Here is a 12,393-nt window from a genome sequence, read left to right as displayed (position 1 = left end):
CATACATGTATCGTTGAGTGTGATCGATAATTACTTTTACTTTACGTTTTGCTATTTGTAGGTTAAGTTCCAATGCTTGATCCTTGATCTGATCACTCACGATCGCTGCTTCCGCGTTAACTAATGTATGTACATAAAGTTTTACTACAAAAAGCAAACAAAAACAAAAAACAAAACAAAAAGTTGATTGAAATATGAAACATACTCCAAAATATTTGTAAAACTGTTTAGTGTATGGAATGCAGCTTGTTATACGATGGCAGAGCAACTGCGTATTGCGCGAATGGGCATACTAGGTTACAGACAATTAGAAATAAAAACAAAGTGTATAAAAGTGTTGTACTCTTTTATTAAGTTTTGGTGATCACTTACAGAAGCAGAACTTCGTACCTTAGCGACTTATCTCCGCGCAGACCCTCTCTTGCCGAAAAATGTTTCGAGGAGATATGTATGTCGCGCCAATTGAAACTAACTGTATCTGGAGCTTCGAGAAGTGAACGCTTTTCTCAGTGAGGGCGAACCATGATGTAAAATACATGCCATCTATTACTTTTGGTAACAGTCTGGCAACGTTTATGCTTTTTCGATTTGACCTTTTAAGTTTGATTCTTATTTTGTAAGCAATTCAATAAAAGAGTGTCATGAATAGTAGCCAAACTTATGCAGAATTGATTCATCATTCCAATAAAATTATAGTTTATGTGCTGAGCAGCCTAACTAGCTATTAATATTAATCAGAATATCAAAATCGAGGAAAATTATATATAAGGTGCGGTATATTTATGGTATATTTAAAAAATGAAAATGTATTTTTTTGAGGTCACACTAGGGCTGGGAAAAGCATCGATAGTGGCCCCGAAAATTTAAAAACCTCAACAATCAAAATGTAAGAAAAAAATAATAGTTCATGTATTTCATACATTCAGTAGAGATAAAGAAAAAAATAAAACTAAAGAGATTCGTCTCAAAAGGCTCCCGTCAGTAATTTTTTCTTTTTTCTCGACCTGTCCAATCGATGGTTGTCAATTTTTTCAAGCGTCGATAGTATCGACGGCGCTATCGATTTTCTCCCAGCCCTAGTAATGTTTTAAGTTGATAAATTGTGGAATAAAATAGTGTTTTTGGCCAAAAATGAGATGCGCAGTGCTTAATTGCAATAGTGCCAAAACGGCCTCTGATAAAAATTCACAATTATGTTTCTTTAAGTTTCCGAAAAACGCTGATTTAGCCAAACAGTGGCTCTCATTTTGCGGCAATAAAGACGCCCTGAATATGAAGAATGCCAGCGTTTGCATGAAACATTTCAAAGACGACGATATTGTGGGCGCTCTCAAGTTCGAATTGGGTTAGTTCTAAAAATATTTTAATGAGACAATATATTACAATTCATTCACAATTATCAGGATTGGCGAAGAAGCGCACATTGCGGCCAGGCGCAGTGCCTTGCATACAACTCGAAAGTGAAAGCATGTCTGAAAAGGCACGCAAGGAACGCAACCAGAAGCGAGAGAACCAGAAACTGGTGGCCGAGCTTCTGGCGGATGCCGAGGTGAAACCGGATGACATTGAACCTACTCCTAGCTATGTCCGATATAATACTGGAATCGCATCGGCCCCGGCCTTCGTCACTCCGCCAAAAATTGAAATTAATTCTTTCGTGGACGAAGATGACCCGCTCTCAGGTGATGCAAAGCAAGCATATCTGAAGACGCAGTTCATTAAGTGTCGTACATGCTATCGGGACTTTGAGTTAGATGCGGGTTGCGAAGATCCTTTCGACAACACCAACAGCGTTTTGCTTTTTCGCATCGAAGTTATTTGCGGAGTTTGGGTAGGTCTGATGTGCATTCAGCGATTAGAATTGAAATAAATTTTGATATTCCACAGCTCAGTAACATCGAGGGCGGACCACGTTACATTTGCCCGGATTGTGTGCTGTGCCTGAATACGGCGATTGATTTCCGTGAAAGGGTCATCAGCACAGAGGTGATGCTAACTCAGGGCATGCCCGTGTGTGATAAACCAGAGTTGGTCACCACAGAGCCAGAGGAGCCTCTAGGAAATTCTGTAGCCGAGTGGTCACCGATTGGTATGGCAGAAGACGACGGCGAACATGACATTTTGGATGATTCGTATAGCCCCATCGAAAGCCCCAATAAGATAGATAAAATAGAAATATTAGAGTCAATCGAGGAAGATGCCAACAAGGCCCCAGCAGATCCACTCAGCGTTGCACGTGGAGCCAAAATCCTTGATGAACTGATCAGCGAATTCACAGGTAATGATAAACCCAAAACGGAACGCTCAAAGAAGGAAACACCTGCAGCGAAACCGGCAAAGGCAAAGGCAAAAGAACAGCACAAAAAAACAACGATTCGGCCAACACGACAGGCTAACCCCAAATCGCAGATAGAGCGAAATCGTATACGCCGCGCTCAGCTCAGAAAAAAGCCCCCATCCCACGTGTGTGATCAATGCGGGCAGGTCTTCCGCATGACCCACAATTTGCAGATTCATATGCTTCGGCACACGCGCACAAAGAACTTCCATTGTCCTGAATGCCCAATGACATTCTACGATGCCTACATGAGGAACATTCACATACGCGTCCGACACAAGGGCGAGCTTCCCTACGTCTGCCGATATTGCCCGGAAAGATTTGCATATGCGGGAAAGCGTCAGCTGCACGAAGGGTAAGTTGCAATTGAAATATAAAATTCGTAGCAGCGTTTAAGATATGGGTTTCATTTCAGGAAAGTACATTGGGCAGCTCCACGACAAAAATGGAATCGGATCAATTCCGCGCCAAAGAAACGAGCTCCAACGAGACATTTTTGCCAACTTTGCGATAAGAGCTATATTTCGAAATACGCTTTAGCCTGGCACGTTAAATCGCATGAAGATGCGAACGCATTCAAGTGCCAGCAGTGCGACAAGAGCTATTCCGAGCCAGCGAAGCTGAGGCGCCACGAATTGACCCACCAGGAGAAGCCGCTGCAGTGCGATGTCTGCTTAAAGGGCTTCTATCAGCGCTGCAAGCTCAAAGATCATGAACTTATACACACTGGAGAGCGACCCCATAGGTAGGAGTGTAGTTTCCTCTACATTATTTGAAAGTAAATGATTTTCTCTCCCATTTTTGTTGCAGGTGTGAAATTTGTAATGTTAATTTCCGGTATAAAACAAACTTAAAGGTACATGCAAACACCAAAATGCACCAGGATAATCTAGAGAAGGCGAAGAATAGTGTGCAAGTTTATACAGACTAGAATGGACATCGATTTATGCTATTGATCGCCTCCCGTTTCGACCTGTGTGGTGCAACAGGTGGCAATTCAGACAGCCTTAATACTCTTCTCCCTATTCGCCTTTCCCATCCTCCTCTTCCATGGATTCCCATTGGATCTTCAGCTACCGTATGACCATGAAATATTCCATAAATGTTGGAGAAGGGAAAAAGTTATACATACATATGTATATTAATATGAAGAACAAGTTTATTTTTATTGCAAATATTAATAAGTAAATCAATAAAAATGCAGAAATATTTATGCCATTGCTTGTAGTGTAAATATTCTTTCAATGACTTGCCCTTGTTATACATATATAGAGCAGTTTGGAAAAGTGAATTTTAATATTTATTACTGAAAATAGGCTAATACAAAGGACAAATAACATACCATACCAACGGCTGACAAGCATCAAGTTGTCAAATACGTAACATTGCTTTGCCGACGACGTAACTTTGAATGATTTTTTTTTTGTTGGCCTTTTTAGTTTTTACCTCTTTTTTGCAATCAATCCAATAAAAATAAGTAATGGAAATTAGTCAATCTTGTTGAAAATTGATTGATGAATTAGATAAAGTTAAAGTTTTAGAGGTGAGAACTCTTAACTAGCTAGTAATATTAAATAGAAAAGCAAGATCAAGGAAAATGTTTTAAGATGGACGGTATCTTTGCGGTATATTTTGAAAGTGAGAAGGTATATTTTAGTATATTTCTGAGGGTCAGGCGGTATATTTTATAGACAAATACGTGGTCATACTGTTCATGGTATAATTAAAAGTTTACATTTTATTTGCAAAGTTCATGGTATAATACCTGTAAAAGGTAAGGAAAATGATTCAAGCTACCTTTATTTGTTTATTTTGGCTGCTGCAGGCACTAACATTAGCATACACATGCACTTGCAATTGAAGTGGTTCTATTACTCTTGCGCTTGTGTGTGCGTGTGTGAGTGTTTGTTTGCCTGTATTGCAATTAACCCATGCGTGTATTTACAAATGCTTTGTGTGTTTTATTTTTTAGAGAAAATATATTAAAATGTCGAGCTACTGCGGTGCCTGTCGAAAAAGAACCAATCTGAAAACGTTTCGAATGCCAGTTAATGAAAAAAAAAGAAAAGTATGGGCTGATTCGCTGGAAATCGAATACACAAATCAAAGAATTTGCGAAAATCATTTTAAAAAGACTGATTTTTACTATGCTGATAGTATGAATAGCAAGCGGCGTCTTCGGCTGCGCCCCGAAGCCATTCCAGAGCAATGTTTATTAATATTTAATGATAAAAAACCGCCAGAGTAAGTACTTTTTATCTTTAGCTATTAATTTGACCGCAAGAAAAATGCATTTAAGTACAGCAGTGTGTGTGTGATGGTGTGTGTGTGTGTGTGTGCGTGGCAGCATGATACACACTACAAAAGGTACAGCCATATCATAGCGAGTGGATTCTTGCATTGGCGTTGTGGTGGTATTTTTCATAAGGGGAGCTTGTCAAAATTGGGGGTCAGGCACCTCAGTATCAGCTTAGTTTTCTGTGGAAAAGTCATAAAAATGTGTGTAGCACCACCGAAAATCCCACCTTACCGTAGTTTCTATCATGCATGTCACAGTACAGTTATCCCATTACTGCTCCTCTCCGTTGTATTTATGAATGAAACATAAAATTGTTGATTATTTATTGTAGAAGCGGCGAGCAAAGGGCGAGCCACATAAGCGATGAAACAACGGATGCTGGCACCAGCTATGATAATTATCAAACGGAACACCCACCGGCCCCGTCGTGTGAAAGTCCGCCCATTGATGAAGATGAATCCCTTGACTCCATGTTTCTCGAAGATGATGATCCGCTGGCAGGCGAAGACAATAAGGGAACTGTTAATCAATTAATGAAATGTCGAGCCTGCTATCAGGACTATCAGTTTGACTCCACGGCCAAGGATGTGTTTATCAAGCAGAATGCCGTTTTGCTGTATCGCATCGAAGTCATTTGCGGAGTTTGGGTAGGTCGGATATGCATTCCAATCAGCAGAAACTTGTATTCACATACTTTTCATGTCTCGCAGCTCACCAGCATTGAGGGCGGACCACGTTACATGTGTCCGGATTGTCAGTCGGCACTGAACACGGCGATTGAGTTCCGCGAGAAGGTCATCAGTACGGAGGTGAAGCTAACGCAGGGCAATCCTGTGTGTGACATAGCAGCAGTCGAAGTGGAGGTGGACTCGGCTGAGAATTATCAAGGAACAGAGCAAGCAACAATAGAATGGCCGATGGCTGGCATGATTTGTAAGGAAGAGGACGACGAGGCAAATTATGCTAAGGCATCGCAGAGCGCCGACCTTAGCACGAATATCGAAATGCTGGAGCCCCTGGAGGAAGATATCGGTGCAGACCCCTCGGATCCACTGAGCGTTGCCCGTGGCACCGATATCCTCAAGGAGCTGGTCATCGAATTAATTGGTCAAGATAAAGTCACGCCCGAGAAGCCAGCCAGAAAATCAAAAGCATATGGCGAGGAAGAGGAGGAAGAGACCATAGAAGAAGCAATGGAAAATTACATGGAAGACGTCATTGAAGAGGATAGCGAAGAGGGCAATAAGCAGGACAAGAAGCAAACAAAGGCAAAGAAGGCAAAATCACAGCCAAAACGAAAGGTGAACGCCAAATTGAAGCGGGAGCGTGAACGACAACGTCTGGCCAAGATGAGGGAAAAGCCGCCAAACTATGTGTGCGATCAATGCGGCGCAGCCTTCCATTTGGTTCACAATTTGCAAATTCACATGCTTCGACACACACGCACAAAGAACTACCAGTGCACGGAGTGTCCAATGAAATTCTACGATGCCTACATGAGAAACATTCACATACGCGTCCGACACAAGGGGGAGCTGCCATTTGCATGCAGGCACTGCCCCGATGCATTTACAAATGCTGGCGCCCGTCACACACACGAGTGGTAAGTCGTCAGTTGAAGTGGAAACACAAAGTTCCGATTGAGATGTGCTGGGATTTCTTTTTAGCAAATTACATGGCGTAAAATCATCACAAAGTTCGAGTAAAAATACGCCCAAGGAGCGGCAACAACCGCAGCGCTTCTTTTGCGAAACGTGCGACAAGAGTTATGTCTCGAAGTACGCACTAGCCTGGCACGTTAAATCCCATGCCGAGGCGAACGCGTTCAAGTGCAAGTTGTGTGACAAGAGCTACAATGCACCAGCGATGCTGAAGCAGCACGAAAGGGTACACAAGGAGAGGCCACTGCAATGCGATGTCTGTCTGAAGGGCTTCTATCAGCGCACCAAACTCAAAGCGCACAAACTTATACACTCGGGCGAGCGACCACATCGGTATGTACATAGATCATTTCGAGTTGCCAATTATGGTTCAATACATAACTCTTCCTTGCAGGTGTGAACTGTGTAATGTTCATTTCCGGTACAAAACAAACTTAAAGACGCATGAGAACACAAAAATGCATCAGGAGAATTTACGAAAGGTGCATGAGAGTGTAACCGTAGATATTGAATAAATGAAATATTCTTCTTCCCAATGTACAACATTGTTTCATGTATTTATGCTTGACTGTTGCGCGGTGGCTTTAGTTTTTCGCTTCTTTCGGCGCTCGTTTTCAATGTGACTGGCGGATTTAATGTGTTGCGTAAAGTTGCCGGCTCGCAGGAACCAAAGATCACAGACTTCGCAGCTAAAGGAAAGGTTACATTAATAACAATAAATTGAGAACTCATTGGAGACTCACTGGAAAGTGCGTTCGCCCTTCTTGATTATCTCCCACTTGGATTGTGGCGCTCGTCCTTTTTTGCATGCCTCGCTGCAAGAGGGCAAAGGCAATTGAAGTGAAAGTAAACAACTTGGTTTTCTGTCTCCTACTCACCGTTCGTGTCGCACCCGAGAGCTGTTTGTGCTGTACTTTAGTCCGCAAAAGGTGCAGGCGTAGGGTCCCTCGGTATGCTTCAGCTGATGCCGTCGCAGCAGGTGCAGCGTGTAGCACTTTTGCTGGCATATCTCGCACTCGAACGGCTTGGTGCCTGTGTGCCGCAACAGGTGGACATTCAGATTGCTGGTGTCCCGAAACTGGCGGCCACAGTGCTCACAGATACAGGGCTTGGCGATTTGGCTATCACGATCCACAATCCGCTTGGGATTGGCGTCGTCAATCACCTTCACGTGTATGAGTTTTCGTCCCATGCGCATTGTTTGCTTATTGGTCTTGATTTTGCCTTTTGTTTTGTTGCACTCTGAGTCTGGTGTCGCTTCTGGGTCGCCTTTGGCAGTAGCTTGGGCTGCCTCAGTCTGCAATTCTCCATAGTCTGCTTGCAGCGGTAAGTATCCGTCGGCCTGGTCGTGGTCGTCTTCGTAGCTGCACTCTTGGAGATGTTTTTCCAGATACTTGTCGGCTTCATAGTCCTTCTGCTCATCCTCCTCTTTGATGACGCTGGCACCCAACAGCTCGTCGATACCCAACGGATCGGCAGCTTCCACTGGCTGAGCGGGTAGTTGTAGCGACACCGAAGCTGGACCTTCGCCCAGCGTTAGTTTGCCTTTTCGTTTCTTGAGGTATGCTTCAATTTTCGCACACCGCCTGCGGAAGCTGCACACCTTCTTGAGCAGCTTCTGGCAGTCTTCGCACATATAGCACGGGAATTCAGGGATATTCTGCAGCTGCAAGGATTGATCCATCATTAGTTGTTGGCCTTTGTTTACGTTAGTCTTTCCACTCACCCAGCAATTGGCTATGGTGCGCACACAGTGCAGCAGCTGGCGACCCTCCCGCGAGAAGATCAGCAGGCTGTTCTCGGCGACGATTGTTTTGCCGCAAGTGCGGCAGAACTTGTTCATTGTGTTCAATTAATTGATTGGACAATTATTTAAATTCATTTGTTTGGCGAGCAATAAAGATAGGCCAGTCAGGGTTGCCACTTTTGCACGAACTATCGATTGCCAGCACGAAAGTGAGCATGCAACCCTGTTTGATGGGATGGTAACTCTGGCAATTTCCGTCCTCCATCTTTCTGCATTGACTTTTCACGATGGTGAGTTCGCTGCTACCGATTTTTAGAAAAATACTCGAGATTTAGTGTGAAAACGGCAGACAAATGAAATAAAAACATGAATGAACTGTTGTCCGAGTGCTGTGCCATGGAATTCCGCCCACCAGTGGGCTGGAAAATGTAAAATAGTGAAGCAAAAACAGAAGCACGCCCTAACCTCGAAAGCAGGCGGCGCTGCTAGCCCTACGTGCTGCTGCTTGTGGCAACAAATGTCTGGAGTGCATATTATTTTGAGTGAACCCACATTAATGTAAACTTTTCTTGTCTCTCTTTCTGTGCAGCCGCCTAAGAAGGACGCAAAGTCGTCGGCCAAGCAGCCGCAAAAGACACAGAAGAAGAAGGAGGGCTCCGGCGGCGGCAAGGCCAAGAAGAAGAAGTGGTCCAAGGGCAAGGTTAGGGATAAGTTGAACAACCAGGTTCTGTTCGACAAGCCCACCTACGAGAAGCTGTACAAGGAGGTGCCTGCCTACAAGCTCATCACCCCCTCGGTGGTCTCCGAGCGTTTGAAGATCCGCGGATCTCTGGCCAAGCGTGCTCTCATCGAGCTGCGCGACAAGGGTATGTTGTCTACATACATAACCATTTTCCAAACAAATCATTTACTAATCCCATATTCTATTCGCTTACAGGTCTGATCAAGCAGGTCGTGCAACATCATTCCCAGGTGATCTACACACGTGCAACCAAGGGTGATGAGGCGTAAAATGTTTTACCAACGCATTTTTTATAGTCGCATTCGTTTTACAATGAATTGATTGTATGGGAGAGCACTAGGACTCTGCAGTGTGTAAAATGTTGAATAAACTTGCTTTCTTATTAATGTAAGGGACATTTTGCTTGAGTTTGTTGTTGTTTTGTTAAGTGTTTATCTTAGTGGGATCTAAAGATGCCTCTTCTATCACCGAAGAACTCTCCTGCGGGGTACCGCAATGCAGCCAACGAATATTTCATCTCGTGGACAGAATATTTATAGTTTTTAAATACAAGAATATTTCTAGATTTCTTCGTATTTATCGTCATCATGTGTCTATACTTGGAACTCATGAAGTTATATTAACTCAAGATGATAGTTATTTGTTTCTACATAGTATGTAATTATTAATTTATACAAAAAAAAACATTTAAATTTCATACAGCTGTTGTGTTTGGCCTTTCGCAGCGGTTGTGGACAAAACCCAGCAGACAATTAGATGGTATTTTAGCTGTATTTTACCAGCGATATCGATATCGCACATCCTACATAAGTTCGATAAAAGTGTTCGCCCCATAACATCGATAAACAATATAGTTATATTTATTATAAATCCTAATTTTTAATTTGTTATTATTTTACTTTGATTTGTCATTCACCGCAGCCGCGGACGTAGAAAGTTTTACAGAGAAGAAAATATAATGAATTTAAGCTGTTGCCATTCACAGCGAACGCAAAAGTTACAGCACAGAATTTGTTTATGTGGTTACCCGTATTTTTGTGACAACACAGCAGATTGCCGTTTTCTCGTTTCTTAAAGATGTATTAAATTAAAGTCGTTTATTTAAACATTATACCACGCGCAACAGTGTGCAGCAGACAACCTGTGCAAATAGGACCAGCGTCGACCTGCTCGACGACGTAGCAGGAAGCGTCGTGCGTTGTGAGGTAATTTTGCACAATAAAATAATTGCCGCCGACGCCGCAGATATTCTTTTTTTGGGCCAGGCCAGAACAAGTGTGTGCAGCAGACGTAGCCAGCGCCAGCTGGAGGCAGGCGACGGCAACGGTGACGGCTAAGCCACCGCGATTATACCACGTATGCAAACAAATGACGGACCTGATAACAGCAGCGTAATGCGTGTGTTTTATGGATTTCTCGCTTTTGGTTTCTTTGCAGATTTACACGATTCCCAATTATGATACCGCTGTCGCACAAGGACCGCAATAGCTTCGGCTACCGGGTCAAAGAGAAGCTAAACAGCTGGAAGCGCCTCATTTTCTCGGATCGAAATTCACGCAATTTGTTTCTGTTTCTGCTGCTCAATCTGAGTTTCGCCTTCGTTGAGCTCTTCTATGGCATTTTGACAAACAGCCTGGGTGAGTGCTCCTCAACTTTAGATTGTTGTTTATCTTATTCAGGCTTTACAATGCTCTCTCGTTGCTTGTTTATCGCCTAGGTCTGATCTCGGACTCCTTTCACATGTTCTTCGATTGCACGGGTCTCCTGGCCGGTCTTGCTGCCTCGGTTATAACCAAGTGGAAGGCAAACGACAAGTTCTCCTATGGATATGTGCGTGCCGAAGTGCTGGCGGGTTTCGTCAATAGTCTGTTCCTGCTCTTCATCGCCTTCTTCATATTGTCCGAGGGCGTAGAGCGGCTATTGGAGCCTCCAGAGGTGAAGCACGAGCGTCTGTTTGTGGTGTCTGTGCTGGGACTGCTGGTGAACCTTGTCGGCATTTATGCGTTCAATCATGGCGGTGGTCATGGGCACTCGCATGGCGGCGGCGGCGGTGGACACGGCCACTCCCACGGCGGTGGCGCCTCCAATCACGGGCACTCCCACAGCCACAACGAAATCAGCAATCATAATCACGAGGCCATCACCTTGGATAATGGTAAGTTAGCCGCGCAAATGGCTCGCTTTCGATTGCAGCTTCAAATTGTTGCTCTTTTTTGTAGGTCATGGCCACTCGCACGACCACGACAGCCACGGGCACTCGCACGGCGACATGGGTGGCAGCAATTCGCAGATTATGCGCGGCGTCTTCCTGCACATTCTGGCCGACACCCTCGGCTCGGTGGGGGTCATCATATCAGCGGTTTTGATGCAAATGTTCGGCTGGATGATTGCGGATCCAATTTGCTCGATTTTCATATCCCTGCTCATTGGGCTCAGTGTGCTGGGCCTGATCAAGGAGTCGATATTGATATTGATGCAGCGACAACCATCAGGGTTGGATCGGTCACTGCCGCAGTGCTACCAGAAGGTAACCGGCCTGGCCGGCGTCTATGCCGTGCAGGAGCCACACTTCTGGACGCTCTGCTCCGATGTCTATGTGGGCGCCCTCAAGCTGGAGGTATCCAAGAATGTCGATCCCAAGTACGTGGTGACGCATACGAGGATGATCTTCGAGTCTGTGGGCGTCAAACAGATCTACATACAGCTCGACTATGTATGATGCAGCGGAACATAATCTAGCCCCTTGTACATGTATATTTAACAGCGCGTGTTGTATGTTTGTGTAGTTCGTTCGACCGAGATGATAATGAATTCTTTTATCCAAATTTTAGTTCTTACTCTTGGCGATGCCAGCACACCCACATACCTTCCACAATCCCCTCCAGCAATGTGTAATCCCAAATTGTATGAGTAATATTTTTTTCGGATTTTGTTAACTTATTTGTTGAGAAGCTAAAATGCGTTCGGCATTCATTCCATTTATACTGAAAGCATTACAAAACGAAACATAACAAAAAATGTGTGTGTTTAGAAGGGCAGCCGGTGCTGTCGGTTATCTAGAAGCATAGTGTAATTGTAATATAAGCGAAAGAACCTGTGCAAGAGTAAATCTATATAGTCTCTTTTTTATATCTTTGTTTTTAAAATCAGCATGATCAAAAGCCAGAAGCATACATATACATTACCTACCTACAAATAGTATCTATGTAGTTTGACTGACATTTCCAAAAGAAAACACAAACACGATCCCCTGTGGTAAATGGGGGATACTACGAATTGAGTCAACTAACTGTTCCTGTCACAGTTTGCAGCATCAAAATTATGAACGAAATAAAATATAATTTGTTATTAGCATTTTTATACGTAAACCGAATGGAATTGGTGTTTCAATTTGTCAGTGCTTGGGGGCCATAATCAAATCATTTTTAATAGGCAATGTTTCTTGTTAAACAAGGTCAATACCGTTCAAACTTATCTAAAAACCAAGCAAGAAAATGATTGATAGATAAGATTTAAATTTTACAGAAGAGTATTGTTGGTCTTTGAGCAACATTTTGATGGTATATCAATATTCTAACAACAGTCTCCGTTTTTAACATAAAAAAA

General features: G+C 43.4%; 4 protein-coding genes across 7 annotated transcripts; 3 read left to right on the top strand and 1 right to left on the bottom strand.

Annotated features, from left to right (window-relative positions):
* Window positions 1-1,085: 1,085 nt before the first annotated feature.
* On the top strand, window positions 1,086-7,594 carry LOC117899276 (zinc finger and SCAN domain-containing protein 12). Of its 4 annotated transcripts, XM_034809178.1 has the most exons (6): window positions 4,063-4,112; window positions 4,313-4,582; window positions 4,969-5,284; window positions 5,348-6,240; window positions 6,305-6,631; window positions 6,693-6,838. In XM_034809178.1, exons 2-6 carry the CDS (start codon window positions 4,326-4,328, stop codon window positions 6,811-6,813), a joined length of 1,914 nt encoding a protein of 637 aa, XP_034665069.1. In that variant the 5' UTR covers window positions 4,063-4,112; window positions 4,313-4,325; the 3' UTR covers window positions 6,814-6,838. The 4 variants fall into 4 exon arrangements, with proteins under 4 accessions (XP_034665071.1, XP_034665070.1, XP_034665068.1 ...); XM_034809180.1 differs by lacking the exons at window positions 4,063-4,112; window positions 4,313-4,582; window positions 4,969-5,284; ... (1 more) ...; window positions 6,305-6,631; window positions 6,693-6,838 and adding exons at window positions 1,086-1,345; window positions 1,404-1,831; window positions 1,888-2,693; window positions 2,754-2,948; window positions 7,546-7,594; XM_034809179.1 differs by lacking the exons at window positions 4,063-4,112; window positions 4,313-4,582; window positions 4,969-5,284; ... (1 more) ...; window positions 6,305-6,631; window positions 6,693-6,838 and adding exons at window positions 1,086-1,345; window positions 1,404-1,831; window positions 1,888-2,693; window positions 2,754-3,083; window positions 3,149-3,514.
* Window positions 6,828-8,228, bottom strand: LOC117899278 (transcription factor Ouib). The gene is made up of 4 exons (XM_034809183.1): window positions 8,025-8,228; window positions 7,177-7,964; window positions 7,042-7,113; window positions 6,828-6,987 (listed from the first exon to the last, which is right to left on the bottom strand). The coding sequence occupies exons 1-4, from the start codon at window positions 8,139-8,141 to the stop codon at window positions 6,849-6,851; spliced, it is 1,116 nt and encodes a 371-aa protein (XP_034665074.1). The 5' UTR covers window positions 8,142-8,228; the 3' UTR covers window positions 6,828-6,848.
* A 12-nt stretch (window positions 8,229-8,240) lies between these two features.
* On the top strand, window positions 8,241-9,184 carry LOC117899281 (40S ribosomal protein S25). Its single transcript, XM_034809186.1, has 3 exons — window positions 8,241-8,335; window positions 8,635-8,911; window positions 8,983-9,184. The coding sequence occupies exons 1-3, from the start codon at window positions 8,333-8,335 to the stop codon at window positions 9,054-9,056; spliced, it is 354 nt and encodes a 117-aa protein (XP_034665077.1). The 5' UTR covers window positions 8,241-8,332; the 3' UTR covers window positions 9,057-9,184.
* Window positions 9,185-9,810: 626 nt separating this feature from the next.
* LOC117899600 (zinc transporter 7) lies at window positions 9,811-12,160 on the top strand. Its single transcript, XM_034809723.1, has 4 exons — window positions 9,811-9,992; window positions 10,225-10,424; window positions 10,505-10,942; window positions 11,007-12,160. Exons 2-4 carry the CDS (start codon window positions 10,244-10,246, stop codon window positions 11,504-11,506), a joined length of 1,119 nt encoding a protein of 372 aa, XP_034665614.1. The 5' UTR covers window positions 9,811-9,992; window positions 10,225-10,243; the 3' UTR covers window positions 11,507-12,160.
* Window positions 12,161-12,393: the final 233 nt, after the last annotated feature.

This window comes from Drosophila subobscura, chromosome O (genome assembly GCF_008121235.1).
Source record: "Drosophila subobscura isolate 14011-0131.10 chromosome O, UCBerk_Dsub_1.0, whole genome shotgun sequence".
NCBI classification, from domain to species: Eukaryota; Metazoa; Arthropoda; class Insecta; order Diptera; family Drosophilidae; genus Drosophila; species Drosophila subobscura.
This window is presented reverse-complemented; position numbering and strand designations above follow the sequence as displayed.

What these genes read in the sequence shown, in the direction of transcription:
- LOC117899278 (XM_034809183.1), bottom strand. Translation starts at nt 8,141, where the DNA reads ATGAACAAGTTCTGCCGCACTTGCGGCAAAACAATCGTCGCCGAGAAC. An exon ending in GCACCATAGCCAATTGCTGG is followed by an intron (nt 7,965 to 8,024) that starts GTGAGTGGAAAG and finishes CAATCCTTGCAG; the next exon opens with CTGCAGAATATCCCTGAATT. An exon ending in AAGGGCGAACGCACTTTCCA is followed by an intron (nt 6,988 to 7,041) that starts GTGAGTCTCCAA and finishes CCTTTCCTTTAG; the next exon opens with CTGCGAAGTCTGTGATCTTT.
- LOC117899600 (XM_034809723.1), top strand. Translation starts at nt 10,244, where the DNA reads ATGATACCGCTGTCGCACAAGGACCGCAATAGCTTCGGCTACCGGGTC. An exon ending in CATTTTGACAAACAGCCTGG is followed by an intron (nt 10,425 to 10,504) that starts GTGAGTGCTCCT and finishes TTTATCGCCTAG; the next exon opens with GTCTGATCTCGGACTCCTTT. An exon ending in GGCCATCACCTTGGATAATG is followed by an intron (nt 10,943 to 11,006) that starts GTAAGTTAGCCG and finishes TCTTTTTTGTAG; the next exon opens with GTCATGGCCACTCGCACGAC.
- LOC117899276 (XM_034809177.1), top strand. Translation starts at nt 1,132, where the DNA reads ATGAGATGCGCAGTGCTTAATTGCAATAGTGCCAAAACGGCCTCTGAT. An exon ending in AAGTTATTTGCGGAGTTTGG is followed by an intron (nt 1,832 to 5,347) that starts GTAGGTCTGATG and finishes CATGTCTCGCAG; the next exon opens with CTCACCAGCATTGAGGGCGG. An exon ending in TCGGGCGAGCGACCACATCG is followed by an intron (nt 6,632 to 6,692) that starts GTATGTACATAG and finishes TCTTCCTTGCAG; the next exon opens with GTGTGAACTGTGTAATGTTC.
- LOC117899281 (XM_034809186.1), top strand. An exon ending in CATCGAGCTGCGCGACAAGG is followed by an intron (nt 8,912 to 8,982) that starts GTATGTTGTCTA and finishes ATTCGCTTACAG; the next exon opens with GTCTGATCAAGCAGGTCGTG.